The sequence below is a fragment of the Cupressus sempervirens genome, chromosome 4 (assembly GCF_028749045.1).
Source record: "Cupressus sempervirens isolate cs-2001-9-10 chromosome 4, ASM2874904v1, whole genome shotgun sequence".
Classification (NCBI taxonomy): Eukaryota; Viridiplantae; Streptophyta; class Pinopsida; order Cupressales; family Cupressaceae; genus Cupressus; species Cupressus sempervirens.
Window position 1 is genome coordinate 771,971,058 of NC_143121.1, and position 20,126 is coordinate 771,991,183.

General features: G+C 33.7%; 1 protein-coding gene across 2 annotated transcripts in view; it reads right to left on the minus strand.

The window, feature by feature from the left end:
- Positions 1-2,797: 2,797 nt before the first annotated feature.
- LOC149563657 (exocyst complex component SEC3A-like) overlaps positions 2,798-20,126 on the minus strand; it is a 324,907-nt gene continuing 307,578 nt past the window's right edge. For both annotated transcript variants that reach the window (XM_089826818.1, XM_089826819.1), the window contains exons 21-26: positions 16,015-16,112; positions 15,797-15,905; positions 15,446-15,514; positions 3,817-3,882; positions 3,570-3,659; positions 2,798-3,246 (exon numbers count right to left, since the gene is read on the minus strand). In XM_089826818.1, coding sequence (XP_089682944.1) covers positions 3,133-3,246; positions 3,570-3,659; positions 3,817-3,882; positions 15,446-15,514; positions 15,797-15,905; positions 16,015-16,112 — 546 coding nt within the window. In that variant the 3' untranslated portion in view covers positions 2,798-3,132. The remainder of the gene's footprint in view (positions 3,247-3,569; positions 3,660-3,816; positions 3,883-15,445; positions 15,515-15,796; positions 15,906-16,014; positions 16,113-20,126) is intronic.

Consider the following 20,126-nt stretch of genomic DNA (forward strand, 5'->3'; position numbering starts at 1 on the left):
TAAGCCACAAACCTGTATTGACCTAGCCTCCTGCTACTCCCACGAGCCCTAAATGTAGTTGTATGTAAGCTACTTGTACTACGTTGTGTATACAAAACCCTTCCTTTTCCTTTTCGTTTTCTTCCTTTTCCATTGGAAAAGATCATAGCAAAGACATGGCTGATAAGAAGGGGAAGATCAATACGTAATAACACAATCAATCAAAATTTAATGACTTCTAGTTTCCCTAGCATTCTCCCAACTTAGCAATACCATGAAGTTACCTTGAACAACACTGAGAAGGTCATCATCACGCCTAGGAACAACACTGAACCCTCTTGCTTGCACTTTGCTAGGTGAAAATAAAATGAAGTTTCACTTTTCTTTTTTTCTTTATATCCCAACAATGTTGAAACTTCAACAAAAGAACTTAAGTGTCATCAAGATTTCAACAAGAAACTTAAGCATCGCCAAAATTTTGATGTTGTCGAGATCATATTAAAGTAAAAAGTGAATTTGACAAGCCAAATTGGCCTGTCATCAAAAATTTAGGTAAAAAATGGAACCCAAATGTACTAGTGGGGATCTTTGTGAAGGGTTTCCATGTTACCCAATCTCCTTCGCCATTTTCTCCCTTCCCTTGATCTACTCGGTTGAAGACTGGATCTTGAGGTTGTGTCTCTTTTTCCTGTGGTGGGTGAATTGGGATTTATCCTATACATATGTGTTCCATGTTCGTCGTGATGACAGAATGTTATAATCTTCTACCCTTTTGTTTTCCACATAATTAGTTTTTAAATAATGGTCGTTTTGCTTCTTGATTAGGGATTTATCTAGTTTATTCTGAAGGAGCCTAGAATTGCATGGTTTGGGCAACACGACTTTTTTTGTTCATCCCTGCTTGTTGATGGTGGAGATTCGAGAATTGACCACAGTATGTCCAATTTATTTGCAATGGGAATCACTTTCCAGACTTCATACTTTGTTTTGCCAAAGTATGAAGAAACCTTCTTTTCCAAAGTAGAATTCGCATATAGATTTTGCAGAGCCATGTTAAGCTCCTCAAGCTTTACTAAGAATCCCAATATTCTCCTATGTTTTTAATTATTCATGTGGTTGAAATTGGTTTCAACCATGGACATTTAAGTTCATGTTTTTCAATTACCACCATAAACATCGCAATGCATATTGGGAAGGAAAGGAAGAAAGCATACCATGTGAGATAATTTAATTCCACAGATGAACTAAGCGCGGAAATAAAACGTAAAGTAAAAATGTTACACTAAAAATTGGATTGCATCAGCTTGCGTATGATATAAGATAGATTATATCTAAAGAATAGACAAATAGATGATTTGTTACTGCACTCAAACAGTGGCAGAGATGGAATAATATTACATCATGGACTATTCAGTTTTCAACAATATTCAGATCAATTACATTGAGATGCTAAACATGAGCACCTTGAATAAACTGTTTAGAGGGAGAAAAGATTTAAAAAAATGCTGAGCAGAAGATCCCAGGTACAAAAGGGGAAAAAAATTAAGCAAGCTAGATGTCCCCAAACTTTTCTATGCTTGTTCGCTTTGCTGGATATCCATGGGTCCTGTAGGCAGGCTGCTTTTAACCGATAGATGTGAATAGTTTAAACCATATTATTAAGCAGTGATGCAAACCCTCTCCTATCTTAGCCAACTTATGCTACACAATTTAAAGATTTGATTTAGACTCGTAGCTTTCATACCTCTATTTTTAAATAGAGGCCCATTTATAAACTTGAGATTATCGGTGGCAGATTAATTTCAGTTTTGCCAGAAATTGTCCATGTTTATTGAGCACACACTACTCCCAAACTAGAAGACTATCGCTTTTCTATTTTTCTCAATTCTACATTTCAGCGTCAGTTTTTTATGTTTATTAAGAATTAACCATGTTAAGCCTTCCAATTTGCCCAACTCATTTTAACAATTGTGGAGCTCTTGTTCAATAAATAATTAAAGTAATTTATAACAAGCTGTATTGGATGAATGTTAAAAGCAATCGTGAGGTATGATGTTATATAAACACTGAAAATTATCATTTCATTTTCAGGCCATACTCATTACAAATTACGAAAAGTTGGCGTAATTTTTAAGTTTTCTCTTTTTCATTGACTTCAACTTTTAAGTTGCCTTATATCGCTTCCAGTTTGCTCATCCTTGCTACGTCTCTGCCTGACATCTCTGCACTACCTCTCTCCAAACATGTGAATAAATTTTTAAATTTGGTTGCCCTCGTACCTCTAATGAAACATGTTAACACACTAAATACCCTCCTAAGAACATACAGCCAAAAACATCAGAGTTGTGAAAGTACTAATCCAACTCATTAGTCTTTGCTTTGCGGATAGCTCTAATTATCTTGATTAAAAAAAAAGCATCTTTAATTAAGTTTTCTGTGTTATGTTGCAGAGTCCACCTCATTGATTACCTTTCCTTTCTACCTTAAGAGCATTTGCCTAGACAAGTCCGTAGTTTGTTAGATGTATGTTAACCACTATTATGAGATTTATCTTGTTTCCTTGTTTTCCCCCAGTTTAGCCGTTTCATTCCCAGCAGTCCAAATCCTTTCACATCATACTGGTGTAAAATCTTTGACAAAAGAGCCAGTTAATACGATATGAACAAAATAAGAATCTACAAAGTAGGGAAACAGAAGAAATATGCACATCATTCAATTTTTATATGCATTATATTTATTTTAGTGGAAGAAAACTCATATTTTACAAGATATTATGTTCCATACAAATTCCTGTGAAAATAATAAAAATACATTCACAAATGATAATTTCTCTGTTTGTAAATTAATTTCCAAGGCTAATAGAAACAAAGGTCATCTGCTATAGTTTCAATTCTATGGCTATGCGACACAATGTAACTCAATACTACTCTCATCAGGAAAAATGCACAAATTGGACTGTCCTTTCATATGTTCCAATAACGATGGATTAGACATTACAAGAAGAATTGCATTGATGCATTTTTTCAAAGATGAACTGCACTTAGACTTGAGAATTATATCGACTACAATCACATACATAACATCAAAGCCCACTTTAAAGTAGGAATGAATCAACAAAGAATAAATAAATTGAAACTTGTAATATACAGATATTTAGATCGTGTTAAATAGGTCTTTCATCTCCGCAAATGATGGACTCAACGTTTCGTTGGGATAACACTTTGCAATCATCCCTTCAAAACTTTCGTACTTGTCAAGAAAATCTGCCTGTGACAATAAACCAAACAGCTAAGATGAGAAACAGAAAATCTCAGGCAGCCTATATACACTGAAGGACACTACTGAGTATGACATTCACCAGAAACTTGAGCATTGATATTTGTTCAACTTGAGATACTTGAAAGACAATTACCATCTCTTTATTTAACCAGGATGCAAATTTTTAGTAAGTGGTGGACTAATTCAAAAAACCATGAAATAATAATACCATCTCTTTTAATAACCAGGATGTATATCCGCCTACTTTGATTAATACAGTTCTTGAAAACACAAACACTAAGATTTTGTACGAGCAGGGTTCCATTGTGTACCTTGCATTTGTCCCACAACGAAGGAAGCAGCTCCTCTGATGTCAAATTCTTTTGCATCCTTTTGTACATTGCTTGAAGAGACTTTTCCACCTTAAACAGCACCCAAATCAAATAGGTCAACAAATAGCAAATGGAATATGGAGAACTGGTTAAATCATCTTGAAAGCCAGGAGGCTGGAACATTAGCTAAAATCTGAAGAATAATTATCCATCAAATGCATCAAGCAAGTGGAAAACCACAACTTACCCCAGAAAGGCTAGATTTTAAAGTTTTTCGGAGATCCATTTTGGACAATCCAAGTTGAAATGGTACCTGGAAAAACATGATAGATTACACCCTATGTATTAATTTTATACTTAAGTCTAGCAGAGAGAAGAGAGACTTCTTTACACATTGCTTGATCGCAAAGCATTCTGACCCAAAGAATATAATTAGAGTACAATGAAAAATAGTGAAAAATATTCAAGGAACAAAAACATTTTTAAAAAACCTTTCAACAAAAAACGTACAAATTTGCATGCAAATATTGTTCTCAAGTACAAACATGTGTGATGTTCTTGAATATGATGTTATGTAGAGAGACAATTTTGTTTGTATCTACATCATACGATTCGGTCAACTCAAATGCAAAATGAAATATTCACATTATTTAAGATTAGCTTGTTGCATCACCTAGATCTAATGAGTGCTACGTGTTCTATTTATTGTGTTAAATTATATCAGATTTAATTAATGAGTATGAAAAAAATCTTTGTTTACTATCATATATTCTTTTGTATATATTTTGCTAATATAATCAATATTGTACTGCTCTCTTCAATACTATTTAAGCAATGTTATTTTGGCAGTAATCCGTAGAATAAAATTTGGAAATATTTGTAAGAGGAACTGTAGAAGACTGCTATATATAATATGTGTTTGACGGTCCTCTTTGCAAATACTTACCCACATAAATAAGTGGCTGCAGAGTCACGTCCACAATGGTATGCAACTCCACTGCAGAGTCACATCCCATCGTGGGCGTGACTACCACAATTAATCCCACCTTTTAACAGTTAAATAGCACCATCAATTATTATGCAAACAGTCAACTTCAGGTTTGATTAGAATATATAAACAATGATAATAATATATATACAGTCAACAAATATTGCATAATAATACTATTCATATATACATATGGTATTTTCAAATGGGTTTTATCTGACTTAACTACTATATAATTAACACTCCCTCTTAGTTAAGGAAGATAAACGTAGGACTAAATATTACCTCAACGTAACATCAGTAATGGCAAGTTCTAAGGATATCTTTGATCAGAAGATATCCACCATTTAGATATCATTTCATGATATCAAGAATGATGGCCTCCTTAATGTTAAGTCACGTGACATTCACCAAGTACTCCAAGAAATGATATTAAGGGTAATGGCCTCCTGAATGCCAAGATGCATGATATTCACCAAGTACTCTGAGTAATGGCCTCCTGAACATCAAGTCACATGAATATTCACCAAGTACTTTGAGTAATGGCCTCCTGAACATCAAGTTGTGTGATATTCACCAAATACTCAAAATGTTCATAAGGTATGTGCACATGCATCCTCAATGATACTTACCATATGAACAATTGTGGTCTGTTTAAAGAACTTAATCCACCATGCAAGATATAATCTATCATGATCGGCTTAGACATCATAAGATATCCATCATGATAGAAGATTAAGTTATTGTAAGATCATTACCTTCCAATAACTTTAACAAATATAGGTAATAATCATTTGGAAGTCATCACTTCCTCATAATGTACACAAAGCCCATATAGTCATGAAATCATACTCATTAATAAAGTAATTCATTAGTACAATAAACAAATATCCTAAAACTCTTCTTGGTAATTACAACATACCAAGTTTACCTTTGAAGTGTTCCACCTTCATTTTCACAAGAGGTTTGGTGAGGATGGTAAAGAATAGTGAACTTCAAAAATTTCACAAATTCTAAGATATTTTGCAGTTCTTTAGAATACAAGTTTCTTTGAATCCAAGTTTGAATTATTGACTTAAGCAAAGGAAGCTTGATGCTTGTCTGTCAGGACATCTTACTACAGTGTGCCCATAGTTGTCGCATCTATAACATTGTGTTTTAGAATAGTCTCTATGTCTTGAATGATTGTTTACCATCTGAGTCCTTGTCCTTTTTCCTTTTCATATTAGTGATGAGAACCTGAATGTCTTCATTTTGTGGATTCTATACCGATTGCTCTAGATATTAAATTACTCTTCTTGAATGCAATCAGCTTTTAATTGACCAAATTTGGGGATCTTGAAAAAAGCATTTATTCCTTGTCTAAAGTTTTCCCATGAGATAGGGAGTCCATTTAAACTTACCAAAGTTAACTCTTCATTGTCAAAGATGTGACCAATTGTTGAGAGTTGGATTCTTAATTCGGTTATCCTCATTACGTATGAGGTGATTGTCTCTCCTTTATTCATTTTAATATTAGAGAATTGACTTTTAAGAGTAAGAATCCTGCTAGCTTTGTTGATCTCAAACATGTTTTCTAGGGCTTTGAATATATCATATGCAAAAGTCGAACTTTGTGATAATAGGTAGTAGATTATCTTTTACTCCGTCTACCAATAATTTCATTGCTCTTGTGTTGTCTTTTTCCCATTGATGCTTTCCATCATTCTTATTAGATTTAGGAGGATTTTCCACAATTGTTTGTGACTCCTTAATTAGCATCACTCGTAGTTTCCAGGCTTCAGAATTCGAAGCACCTTCAAGTCTGATTGCATTCACCATTTTGATAGATGTAAGATTTAGAAATTTTGGTGTATCAATTTGTCAATAAATCTGATCTTGATCATTTCTCAAACCTGCACTGATACCATGTTAAATTATATCACATTTAATTAATGCGTATGAAGAAAATCTTTGTTTACTATCATATATTCTTTTGTGTATATATTTTGCTAATATAATCAATATTGTACTGCTGTTTTCAATACTATTTGAGCAATGTTAGTCTAGCAGTAATCCATAGTATACAATTTTGAAATATTTGGAAGAGGAACTGTAAAAGACTGGTATACAAAATACCATCGATCATTATGCAAACAGTCAACTTCAGGTTTGATTAGAGTATATAAACAATGATAATTATATATATATACAGTCAACAGATATTGCATATTAATAATATTCATATATACATATGGTATTTTCGAATTGGCTTTTGTAATGTCCCCTTTTTCCGCTTATGTTCGAATGTTGAAACTTGCAACCATTTGTCAATATAATATAGAAAAATTGAATGTTAAACACATTAAAAATATTGGATTAAGTAAATACTAATCTAAACACTACCCAAGCTACCCTTCCTAATGTAGAACACAATAATAATCCTAAGAAAGGGGGGGGGGGGGGGGGCGGGGGCGGGGGCGGGGGTGGGGCAGTGAATTAGGATTATACTGAAATCTTTTGCCAATTTAATTTAGTGCTAAACTTGTGTTAAATATTTCATTAGTGTACCATAATATCAACAACAATAATCAAATAAACACAATCCACAAGAAGAGTACAGAAGGTATAACGTGGAAACCCAACTCAGGAAAAACCACCAACACCCAGACTGCTAGGAGCTACTGTCCTAATCCAGTCTCACCAATCTTTCTTCAAATACAACTTTAAGGGCTTCAACCCTTAGGAGCAACAACACCTTTTTCAGAGCTACAACTCTTTTAAACTGAGCACCCACCTAATCTGTATGAGTATCCAACTTATTGACAAATTAGAATCCAAAACACAATCCAATTTTCTTTAAAACATTATCTTATCTCTATACAAAGATTGAATTGAATTTCTGAAAGTTTGGCTTTGATCTGATATCACTTTACTGAACATCAAAACATTTTGATAACTGTCAAACCAGGGACAATTGTTTCAGAGACATTTTCTTCAAAATCTCAACATAAAATTTTCAAATCCTGTGACATGTCAAATTTCAACATACAACTAAATCAAATATACCTGCCCTTGTACATTGTCACAAATCTTCGTTTGAACTTCTGTGTTGATCTCTGTTCCTGATGTATCTGCTTCTCTGATTTTATACAATCTCAAAAACTTGTTTTCATTTGTATGCTCTTCTAATAATATATACTCTCAATACCTTTTCTGTTCATGTAATTGGCTTCTTCTTCAAAACATATTCTGTTTTTTACCATCCACAATGGACACAATAATACGAAATATATATAGAGGATGATTTAGTTGAAATTCGTTCCAACTTCCTTTGTTTTCTAATAAAACTGTCCTCTAACCAAACATTAAATATATTAATATGGAACACGTCACCAATAATAAACGGATGCACCGTTTCAATAATTTTTTTGTGTCACCAAAACTTTAATAGGACTATTTTATTATCATCGGGCTGCCACAACTCATACTAGGAAATATTAAGACAAACTTCTTTTGTCCTTTCCCAATTTTGTCTTTTCCCAATTCTGTCTTTTGTCCTTTTTGAACCTTGTATTTTATTACTTTCTTTTATGTGACCAAATAAAATTACATCTGCAGTGCCTTGTGAATATATTTATTGGCAATTCTAAACAGAATTCGTTTCCTGTAGTTCTTTGTCAAACATTTTGAAGAATGATTATCACACAAGGTTTATTTTTAAATATTCATGAGGCTGCCAATGTATCTTTTGCTATCCAACTATGATGCAACAGTTGCTGTAAGTTCTTCATTCATAACCAGTCTATATAACATTGTTCTATCACCTGATATGCAACCCTATGTATAATATCAACAAGATAGCTTCCAGCCACCGCATATTTGTTTAGATACAAAGCTTGCTGTGAGTCTATACAGAACAGTAATGTGAAGAACAGAGTATTCAGATTCACACAGGTATGTACAAGATAATCATTTCATGGTTTGATATTCATCTAGAAAAGAGTCTGTTTGACATCAATGACACTTAACACCTAATCCTTTGGGAGGAATCTTTTCTCCAGTCACCTAACCCTCTGGTGAGAATTATATCTCGATTAGGTAATTGTCATAGAAAGAGCTTCTCCCTTGGGCCTCTTTGGGATCTCTGGTAACACTATTTGGTAGAGATCCCACCTCTACCAAGTCTCCATCTCTAACATATGCATATGTTTTACAACTACAATATATATTGTCTCTAAGAGATTCTCTACAAATTTCTCTCTAGAATTCCCCTTAAGGAATCTTGACATTCGCACTTGAATGTCCTCTATTCACTTAGTTCCCTTGAAATTCAAATGAATTCCCTCTAGAAAGCTCTCACTTGGTCTCTTTTAATAAGATTGCTAATCTATCCAAATTCAATAGGAATGACTTTTAGACTACTGGTAATAAATACTCCAATTTATCTTTGTATATGCTATGTATTTGGTGAGTATTCTAAATATCCACGTTCCTTATTTTGTAATTTTTGTCTTTGCCAATATCTATATTCTCCACGTATCTACAAGCATATTTATTGTGATACGATTCCTTTCCTGTCACTTGTTTCGTATGGGACTTTGTTGCTGGTTCTGATTCCACATCCACTTCTTGTAGTATTCGATCTCCATTGGCCGGCGGCTACACATTTGTGCAGGCACTTGTCTGTTTCTGTCTTTATGTTTGCTTCCTTCCCCATATGCAATGTTTGGTATCCTTTCAATTCTCCGCACTAACTTATTGGTAGATGAAATTGACTTAGATGCTATTGATTGTCGGTCGATGATTCCTTATCTTCTTTTATGACTCTTGTCCGTGCCTTTGTCTCATCCATGTTGGTGATTATCTACCAGCATAGATTATGTTCTTGCCAGGTAAAGAATGTATTTCCGCTATCAATGATGATGTATCAAAGTATTTAGGATAGTCTATTTACTTGTTTTTTCTATGTTCAATCCCTATCCATTATCTCCCATTGCACTTCTCCTTCTTCCTATCTACAATCTCACTTCCCAATATATTTTTTTTTCCTGCGTGTCCACAAGTCATTATCTTCAATTATGTCTTTTTCTTCGGTTACTGCTATACTCCTTTTCTATCACTTGTTTATGTCGCTACTATTCATGTAAGTACTCCTCTAATTCATAGATGGTAGAGCCATATACTTAGGTTTGATTGGGCATATATATTGCCGCCCATATTTTTTAAGAGATGTGATGAGAAGACTCCATTGCAATTGATAACTGATTAGTCTTTTAATCTATTTAAAGCGTGTAGTTGTTTAGTTTATTTTATTAATTTATTTACTTATTAAATCTAATTAATAATTTAATTGTAGTGTCATTGATATTGTTTATTTTAATTGATGTCTAAGGATTATTAAATAGTTATTTACCCAAAGAGGGGTTATTACAGTCCTACCCTCCCGAATTTTCTTGTCCTCAAGCAATTAGGATTTTCATTTTATCTATTAGATCTTTTATACAATCCTTAGATTCTTTTCGCACAACCATGTTTGATTTCCAGTTTGTATTCTACAATACAACTAAGAATTAAAAGATAAATCGTTAGGTTTGTATATATTTAATGATATGCATGATTCAACTTTGATGAGATTGGTGAATGTATGATCAATTCATTTATGGTTATTGAATCGTATTTATTATAGGTTTATATCATTCTATGGGGCCCGATTATCCTTTGGTTGATATATATTGATTTATCTTGGTCAGAATAAGTTGTGATTAATGCAACTTATATCATTCCACAGTGAACCAATAGTATTTCTTATTATAGTATTTTGCTCCTTTATCTTTTCTTGATTGCTCAAGAACTCTCTTGTAAGGGTGACATAGTTTAGTAATGGTTTAAACTTGACAATATTTAAAATCTATTGTGACAATGAGTCTTTTATTACCTTTAGCCATTTTTCATAATCTAATCATTATTCACTTATAATTGGTGAGATAAAATTTAAAATTAGTCTTTTATCATTAGTGGCATTTATTGACTTATTAATATTCTAATTAGTTAGTATGATGACATATCTTGTCCTTACTAATCATATGTTTATATTAATCATCTAGAGTTATGATAGAACACCCCTCCTGAATGTACTTGACCTCAAGCAATTATTATCTTCATGTTTACCTTACGAGTTTTCCCAGAACCTTGTTTGTCTAATTGAGGTTATTCGATCCATTCCTTATAAATACATCTTCTCATTGGTAGTTTAGTTATACGTGTATATATTTTTAGCTTCTTTGGAATAGTTTTTCATTTTTATCTTTTTACCCTACAGGATGGGAGGACCATGCTCTGACACCATTGTAATGTCCCCTTTTTCCGCTTATGTTTGAATGTTGAAACTTGCAACCATTTCTCAGTATAATATAGAAAAATTGAATGTTAAACACATTAAAAATATTGGATTAAGTAAATACTAATCTAAACACTATCCAAGCTACCCTTCCTAGTCCTTTGGGAGGAATCCTTTCTCCAGTCACCTAACCCTCTAGTGAGAATTATATCTCAATTAGGTAATTGTCATAGAAAGAGCTTCTCCCTTAGGCCTCTTTGGGATATAAGGTAACACTACTTGGTAGAGATCTCACCTCTACCAAGTCTCTGCCTCTGACATATGCATATGTTTGACCAGTACAATATATATTGTCTCTAATAGATACTCTACAAATCTCTCTCTAGAATTCCCCTTAAGAAATCCCGACATTCGCACTTGAATGTCCTCTACTCACTTAGTTCCCTTGGAATTCAAATGAATACCCTCTACAAAGCTCTCACTTGGTCTCTTTTAATAAGATCGCTAATCTATCCAAATTCAATAGGAATGACTTTTAGACTACTAGTAATAAACACTAAAATTCGTCTTATGTTTAGGGTCTCTCTTATTCTGCAAGGGGGTATATATATATATATATATATATATATATATTCCCTACCTTCTTACTGACTGTCAGATTACTACTGTGCAGTCACCATACATATATATCTCTTAGGTGAACTGTTCTGAGCCAAATTCCATCCTGTCTCCCTCTTGTTTTTGATTACTAGTACTTCTGGTTTATTCTAATCTGGATTCTAGTGTGAAATGTGATAACAATATGTAATGGTATGTATTCTCATGTCTTTGTTTGATGTGCACTATTTCTGGTCTTGCTTGTCCATTTTTCTACATTTTCTATTCTCATCATCCTCATGGAGATAGTTGTGTTTACTCCTTCCTTTATTTCTCTCAATCTTTGTGGAATTTGACATCTTTGTATATGCTACGTATTTGGTGAGTATTCTGAATATCCATGTTCTTTATTTTGAAAATTTTGTCTTTGTCAATATCTATATTCTCCACATATCTACAAGCATATTTACTGTGATACGATTATTTTCCTGTCACTTGTTTCGTATGGGACTTTGTCGCTGGTTCTGATTCCACATCCACTTCTTGTAGTATTCGATCTCCACTGGCCGGTGGCTACACATCTGTGAGGGTGCTTGTCTATTTCCGTCTTTATGTTTGCTTCTTTCCCTGTATGCAATGTTTGGTATCCTTCCAGTTCTCCGCACTAACTTATTGGTAGATGAAACTGACTTAGATGCTATTGATTGCCGGTCGATGATTCCTTATCTTCTTTTATGACTCTTGTTCGTGCCTTTGTATCATCCACGTTTGTGATTATCTACCAATGTAGAATATGTTCTTGCCAGGTAATGAATGTATTTCTGTTGCCAATGATGATGTGTCAAAGTATTTAGGATAGTCTATTTATTTGTTTTTTTTATGTTCAATCCCTAGCCATTATCTCCCACTGCATTTCTCCTTCTTCCTAAATATAATCTCACTTGCCAGTATTTTTTTTTCTTGCGTGTCTACAAGTTATTATCTCCGATTATGTCTTTTTCTTCGGTTACTGCTATACTCCTTTTCTATCACTTGTTTATGTTGCTACTATTCATGTAAGTACTCTAATTCATAGATGGTAATGCCATATACTTACATTTGACTGGGCATATATATTGCCATCCATATTGTTTAAGAGATGCGATGAGTAGACTCCATTGCAATTGATAATTGATTAGTCTTTTAATCTATTTAGAGCGTGTAGTTGTTTAGTTTATTTTATTAATTTGGTATTTACTTATTAAATCTAATTAAAAATTTTAATTGTAGTGTCATTGAAATTGTTTATTTTAATTGATGCCTAAGAATTATTAAATAGTTATTTACCCAAAGAGGCGTTATTACAGCTTTATCTGACTTAACTACTCTATCATTAACACATTGTTAAATCATTAACTCATTATTACAAAGAGGGGTTATTACAGCTTTATCTGACTTAACTACCATATCATTAACACATTGTTATATCATTAACTCATTATTACAAAGAGGGGTCAATGAGTTTGACTCAAAAACTATAAAGTTAAATCCTGATAGCAATATCACAATAGCTCATAATAACCAAAAACTTATAGATACATGCTTAGATATAGATAAATAAGTAATTTGATATGTTTTGATAGTTGTTGTCATGAAACCCAATTAATGCATGCATTATATATATATATTCAATTAGAAAATTCCTGTAATGATTCCTTATTTGACAACTAGACAATAATAAATTTCTTCATTTTTATCAATACCATACTAATCAAATCAATAATTGTTAATTAATCATTACTATTAATTTGAATATAATGATATTCTATATTAATAATATTAGTTAACATAATGATTAATATTAATCTAAATATAATATTAAAATCCCAATTCATAATACAAAACTCACTAATAATAGCAATCAAAATAATACACCAATATTACTGCGAATTCCCAGTCTACAGAATGTAGCACAGGAAGAGGTGTGTTAGTCCACACAGTCATCCAATGCTGAAGTCGCATATCTTGGAATAGGTCATGATCCAGGCACAAGTTTGGTATAAGAGATGCCAGGGAAATAGAACAGGGGGATCGGTGGAAAATTAGGGGATCATAGTGAGTCAGCACCTGAAGACTAGTGATACCAGAAAGAATAGTCTTACTCATTAATATTGAGAATAGGCATTCAAATAAGTGAGGACATAAGGTCAACAGTAACTGCAAAGGGCACAGGGGTCCATTCTGTGTCTTCTCATTTATAAATATGTATTCAGTCCCAACATACAATATAACTGAGATTCATACAATCTGATTGAAATAATTGCTAAAGATAAACAACATTTGGTCCCTACTCATTGGAACATTGAATATAGTTCAATAAAAAGAAACATAGAAACAAAAAAGAAATAAAGCAGCTATAGTGCCAATCAGAACATAAAGGTAAAAGACATTGTGGGAAAGAAAATTGAATAGATCATATAAGGCAGCAGATAAAAGGTACTAATAAGAATATAGGAGATAGGGAAAGAGATATTATATAGAGGAAATTATTAAAAGTTGGGCAGATTAACAAATTGTATTCAGCATCTGGCAACAAGTCTGGCAGGCAGAATAGATGGGATATATATATATATATATATAGAGAGAGAGAGAGAGAGAGAGAGAGAGAGAGAGAGCTGTAATAATAATTAATAATGAAATCATACTATACACATGCTTCAGTATATATTGTAGTATTAATGTCAAGAGAAGAATTAGAGAACTATATGGGAGATTCTTCATAAGGAAGAGACCAGAAAGGAAATGAATCCTTTACAATGCTGCTAAGCATTGTGTGACAGCAAACAAATATTGTAACACATCTACAAGTACATACTGATTTACAGAAAGACAAATCTGAATCCTAGTAATGATATGGAACCCTAGACGGTCTAATATATAACAAATATATAGAAAATAATAGAAGTATAGCTAGATATCGTTATTGCTTAGATAAAGAAGAAAGGCCAAAACAATTCAAAGAATGGTGGTCTAAATCTCAAAAGGATAGTTCCCAAGATAGAGTAGGTATCAACGACCCTGAGCGCCTGGCGGGCATAGTCCCAAGATAGGCTAAGGGCTTGGATCTCTAAACTTTGAGGGAATCTATCGGGTGGTCTCTAAAGAATAACATATATAAAGAATAGAGACTCTTCATCACATCACATAAGGTCTCTTCAATTTCCAAATATAAAACTCTATATATTTCCATACGCATGCCTCTATGCATGATGCATGGCACATGTCTCTATATTTAATATTATCTCAAATATGATCACAAATGTCTTCTCCACTCCATTTAGGATAAATTCTAACAGACAAGTGAAGAGTGGAATTTTATGGTCAACCATGAAATTTCACCTTTGTCAAAATTTCATGACAGGGTGCAAATCTCATGGTCTTCCAAAGCATTTGGAGACATGCTCCATGATTTGAATTCATGAAATTGAGTGCTGGTCTTCTAAAGCATTTGGAGAAATGCTCAATAGGAAACAGGCCTTCCAAAGGCAATCTGAAGAGTCTTTCTGGGTTCACATACTAAGATGCTGTTGAATTCAAAATTAAAAGGTTCAAGAAAAAATTACAAATAGAGTTACTTATGAGCTAGCGTTGCAAATTGAAAATTGAACTGAAGAACTTCATATAAATCATATTTGATCATATATTCATACATGATAAAATATGTAAAATAGTTATAAAGTTTATACAGATTATATTTTTAAAATAAACAAAAACATAGGCTAGTATTATTTGATAACAACAAATATTAACTTCAATTCAATCAAATAAACATGACAGTAGTGTGACAGAATCATGTCAAAATTCTCCAAACATAATAAAATTCCACGCCAAATTTGGACAAAAGATTGAAGATTATAGCCGAAAATTAATTTTTCGCCAGTTATTAATGGGATTACAAAAATGACACATGAAAGTCCTTGTCAATCTACATACCTCTTCTGGTGTAATTGTGTACATCAGATTCTCAACTTTCTGAGCAAACTGAAATAGCTTTTCAAATTGCTGCCATCATGAATGCACATAGGATAAGCCAAATCAGTCAAAACAGCCTAAATCCAGGGCATGCAAGTAGATATTGTCGAAACCCAAGAAACAGGCATGCCATTTAAACAACAAAGAAAGAAAATCCTCTTCTGATAAACAAGGATATACAAAGATAGTGATTACATATATGGTAAAATGAAAGTCACTGAATTTCACCTATAAGAATAGTAGATCAAATTCATGGGTGTTACTTATATTTTTGTTGATCATGTTGTATTGCCACTAAGAAAGTAAGCTTACGTAGTTTATGATCGAGTTAATATATCGAGTACATGCTTGCTCGTATGCTTCACTTGCTTGGTGATAGAACTTTGCTAGCGTGGGAACCATATTTGCCTGCTCATAAAGGCTAGAAAATAAAAGATAACTTCATTATAAGCTTAAGGGATGGAAAATATCAACAAGATTTTATAAAAAAGAGGGAACATGTGAATATATATATGAAAAAGGATGAATACCTGTTTTGAAATGATGCATAATTTTCAAGGAGAACAATATCTGCATGCCTAGGGTCAATCTGTGCTATGCGCTCCAATGTTGTAAACATGGTCCCAACCTATTTCGAAGCATGGCGAGGCATTGTCAACAGTTCATGATTATAAAGAAGGTAGCTATTACGCTATGTGAACTAACAACAATAATTTTAAGTGCTCCAATTAAAAGACCAAAATTTATTAATCTAGAAATTAAAACTTACATATCAAAATCTAGTCTTAAAATGAACTTGTGCTGAAAAAAACAGTACTAAGGAAAATAATTAATAGTAAGTGGGACTAATCATGACCAGAAAATGATGCATGCCAGAAGAATTGACTTGGACAAACCCCAATTTGATGAAATCTCATAAATAAATTATTCAAATCCCCTCAAACCACTATCTCCAATTATTGATTGCAAGACTTATTGCCTCCCTAAGGCCTTCGTGGAAGTCTTAAAATAAACTGGAATAAATACTCTGACAGCAGCAAAAGCCCCTACTCCCAGACATTAAACTGCATGAATACTCCTAGAAAATTCTCAAGACTAATCTTAAATGTTCAGTTACAGTCCAAAAAGATGAAAAGAACCTCACTATCAAAATCAATTAATTATTTTCTAGCCTTTGGTGTAAGAAAATCCACAAGCAAGTCACCTAATTTATGTGATCCTCCACAACTCCTCCTGACACCATCATAATTGGTTTGCAAATTCATAGACTGTGCATCATTTTCCAATAACCCAGTTGTATAAAAAAAACAAAGACTATATGAAATTAAATTCTCACATGGTAACTGAAATTGAGCTCCTGTTAACTGTCAGTAACCATAAAACTATTAACCAGGCGATAAAAGTCATTCACTGGATGTGCAAAACACTTATTGAAAACAAAGCATTAAAAGTTATTAGGGTTGATGCAAAATGGCCCTTGCACCCAAGATGTTCCTACATTAGAAAGTGCAATGCCCCCAGCTCAAAGCAAGACAATTAACAGCAATTGGATGTTCTCTCCTTGGATTGCCCAAGAGGAAGAGAACATAGAACATCATTGGGTAAGAAACATAGTCCTTGGCTTGTTCTAAACTCTAATTTTAAGTCGAGTGCACGTCTTCTGATGCAACTTAAGCGACCTTAAGTTGTTTCTAAGTGAGCTTAAGTTATTTTAAGTTAAGCACATCTTTTTAGTCAACTTAAGTGATGCCTATCCAAGGGACTTCAGTTGTCCCCTCTTTTATGTACTTAAGTGAACATAAAAATATGACAAAAAAGTCAAGGTGGCTCCCCACATTCAAAGAGTTTCATTGGTGCACACTAAATGTTTTTATTTTGGAGCGATGGATTAAGAGGTGGAATATCAAGGGTAGAGATTGAGTCATCTTTTTAGAAGGTGCTGTAAAACACCCTAAGGACTCATTTAGAGCTCATTATGTGATCAAGATTTCTGCTTATTGCTGCTGCAACTTGGCTTGCGGATTCAAACCCTTTAGTATCTCTGATTTCGGTGAGACATACAAACTCTCTCTAGTCAGAAGACAATGTTTCAGTGGAAGAACTACAGTTTGTGAAACCCTAGCACGTTGTTAATTCTGGGCTGCAAATATTTGCCTCTGCAAACCATTAATTTGGGTTTTTTGTGGATGGGTGTTAAATCAGCATCAATTTCAGACTTTAATTTGGGAGCCTATCACCACTTTTGGAAGGTTCAGCTAGGGTTAAAAAATATTCTAGCCCAAATCGGGATTATTTTGGTATGTTATCTGCACATTGTTTGATGTAAATGTCTAATTCATGGTTCTGGAAATTCTGGGCAGAAGTAAGGGTCTTGGTTGAATTCTCCTAAATTCAGAAATAATCTAAAATTCATATTTCGTTTAGCTGCAAATATCAGATTTGAAATATTGACCAGAATTCTGCGTTTATCATGAAGATATTTATATACAAATAAATTCCCAGATCTATGCCCCAGTTTGTAAAAGTTTTGTTATCCAGTTTGCCCTAATTTGCATAAATTATTGTTTCCTTTTTAGTATCCCATTTGGGAATATTACAGTGTTATTAGAGCTGCAAGACTTGGCAACCTAGTGGATTTTGTCGCATGTGAGGAAAAAGTGATCGCAATCTGGAGAGATTTAAAGGAACAATAGCAGGTTTAGATCGGCCTTCATCTTCAAGCGAAGAAGCAAAACAGATCTTTTCAGACATGTTAAGACTGTTGAATGATAACAATCTATATTTGCATAAATTGGCTCTTAACTCAGTGAATGTTATGACATTTGTGCATTAAGAAGGAGAAGGTAACAAAACTGCAAATAGTAAGGCACATTCTACATGCAGATCCTCACAGTCCAGACCATTTATGCCCACTTTTATACAGGAGGATGAGCATGCACAAGTAGATCTGGTGGAGGAAAATGAAAATGCTAAAATATTAGCTATAAATATCAAGCCCTGGACCAGATTTCCAGTCAGCCATTTCTTTTGAGGACTACTTGGAAGTCACCAAACACACAAGGCCTAGACAAAATCAGAACAATCAAGGGAAAAAAAACTATGGGTTGCACAAAAAGTTGGGAAGTTTTGTCTATACCTAATTTTGATGAATCAACTAGATGTACAGCAAGAGCATTGGACCAGAAATTTCACACCTACTTTGCCTTGAACCAAATGAAGGAGAGTGATGCCATAAAATTTGCTACACTCCACGTTGAAGGGGCTGCACATGATTGGTGGTATCAGGGTTTAGTAACACAAGGAAATGGTGCCATACTCTCTTATGACCAGTTTTGCACTACGCTGATGGAAAGATTTGACTGAAACAATTCAGAGGCACATTCTTGAGAGTCAGCTCAATTGAAACAGGTTGGCATACTTGATGCATATATTTCAGAATTTCAGTGATTATCAGTTATGGTTACTGACGTGTTTGAAACGAGATTGTTGTTTTGGTTCATGGAGGATTTGGCTAAGCCTCTTAAAGGTTGGGTCAAAGCTTTGACCCACCATCCTCACAAGATGCTACTTAGTGTTCAACGAATATGGAGTTATCCACACCACAAGCAGGTTTCCCAACAAGTTTCCACAAAGTTCTTCCAACACTTAGCTTGGTCAATCCTCATCTTCATCCTAATGTACTTCCTGCTCTTCCTCTCACTTATGAGGTTCAACCCACCATAATACAGATTCTACTAAAAATACATCTTTCCACTCTATCTCACACATAGTTGAAAAACTTGGATTCAGCAATATCTCAGCTGACCAAAAAAATTCAAAAACTTGAGATCGGCGAAAAATTCTGTAATGTCCCCTCTTTAGTTCGACATGACATTGATCATGGATTTTGCCTATTCCAGACTCTCGTAGGCAAATGGTGTGGAGAGAGAGTCAATTCTGCGGATCAGATGGTCATATCTTGCTCTTGAAGAAGTGTTAAGAGGTTATATTTTATTATTATGTGTTATTGGGGCCTACATGTTATAATTTTAAGTTGAGTTGCACTTTTTATTTTATAAAATTACTTTATTATAAAAAGTGCATTATAATGAGATTTTATAAAGGATGTTTCTAGAAGTTCTAGAAAAAGTGCATTATAATGAGATTTTATAAAGGATGTTTCTAGAAGTTCTAGCAACTTCTTAGAAAAGTGAATAAATAGAGGGCTGGGCCTCTCATTTTGGACATGCTTGGATTTGAGATTTCTTCTACTTCTTCCATTGTGGAGCAAATTTGTAGTCTCTTGGGTTTGCAAATTATTTGATCTTTGGGAACGAATCACTCCCTTGGATTGGCGACTTTGAGGGTGTGAAATATCACCTGAATTGTTGCATTTGAGGAGTTGGTAATTCAGCCATCTCATTTGGACTTCATTGAGATTCAGTTATAAGGGTTTACTTTGGTTGGAATAAGGGTTTCAGTTGTGCTCTAGCATTTGTGGATTGATTAACAGGGTTTGTAGACACAGTTGTGCATTATTTTTAGATTGCCAGTCCAGGGTTTGGACCCACGTTTTTGCTCATAACTCCTAATTGGCTTGACGGATGAATTTCATATTTTAGGGGGTTATTCAGCAACCCTAGGCGCCCAGATTTATTGCTTT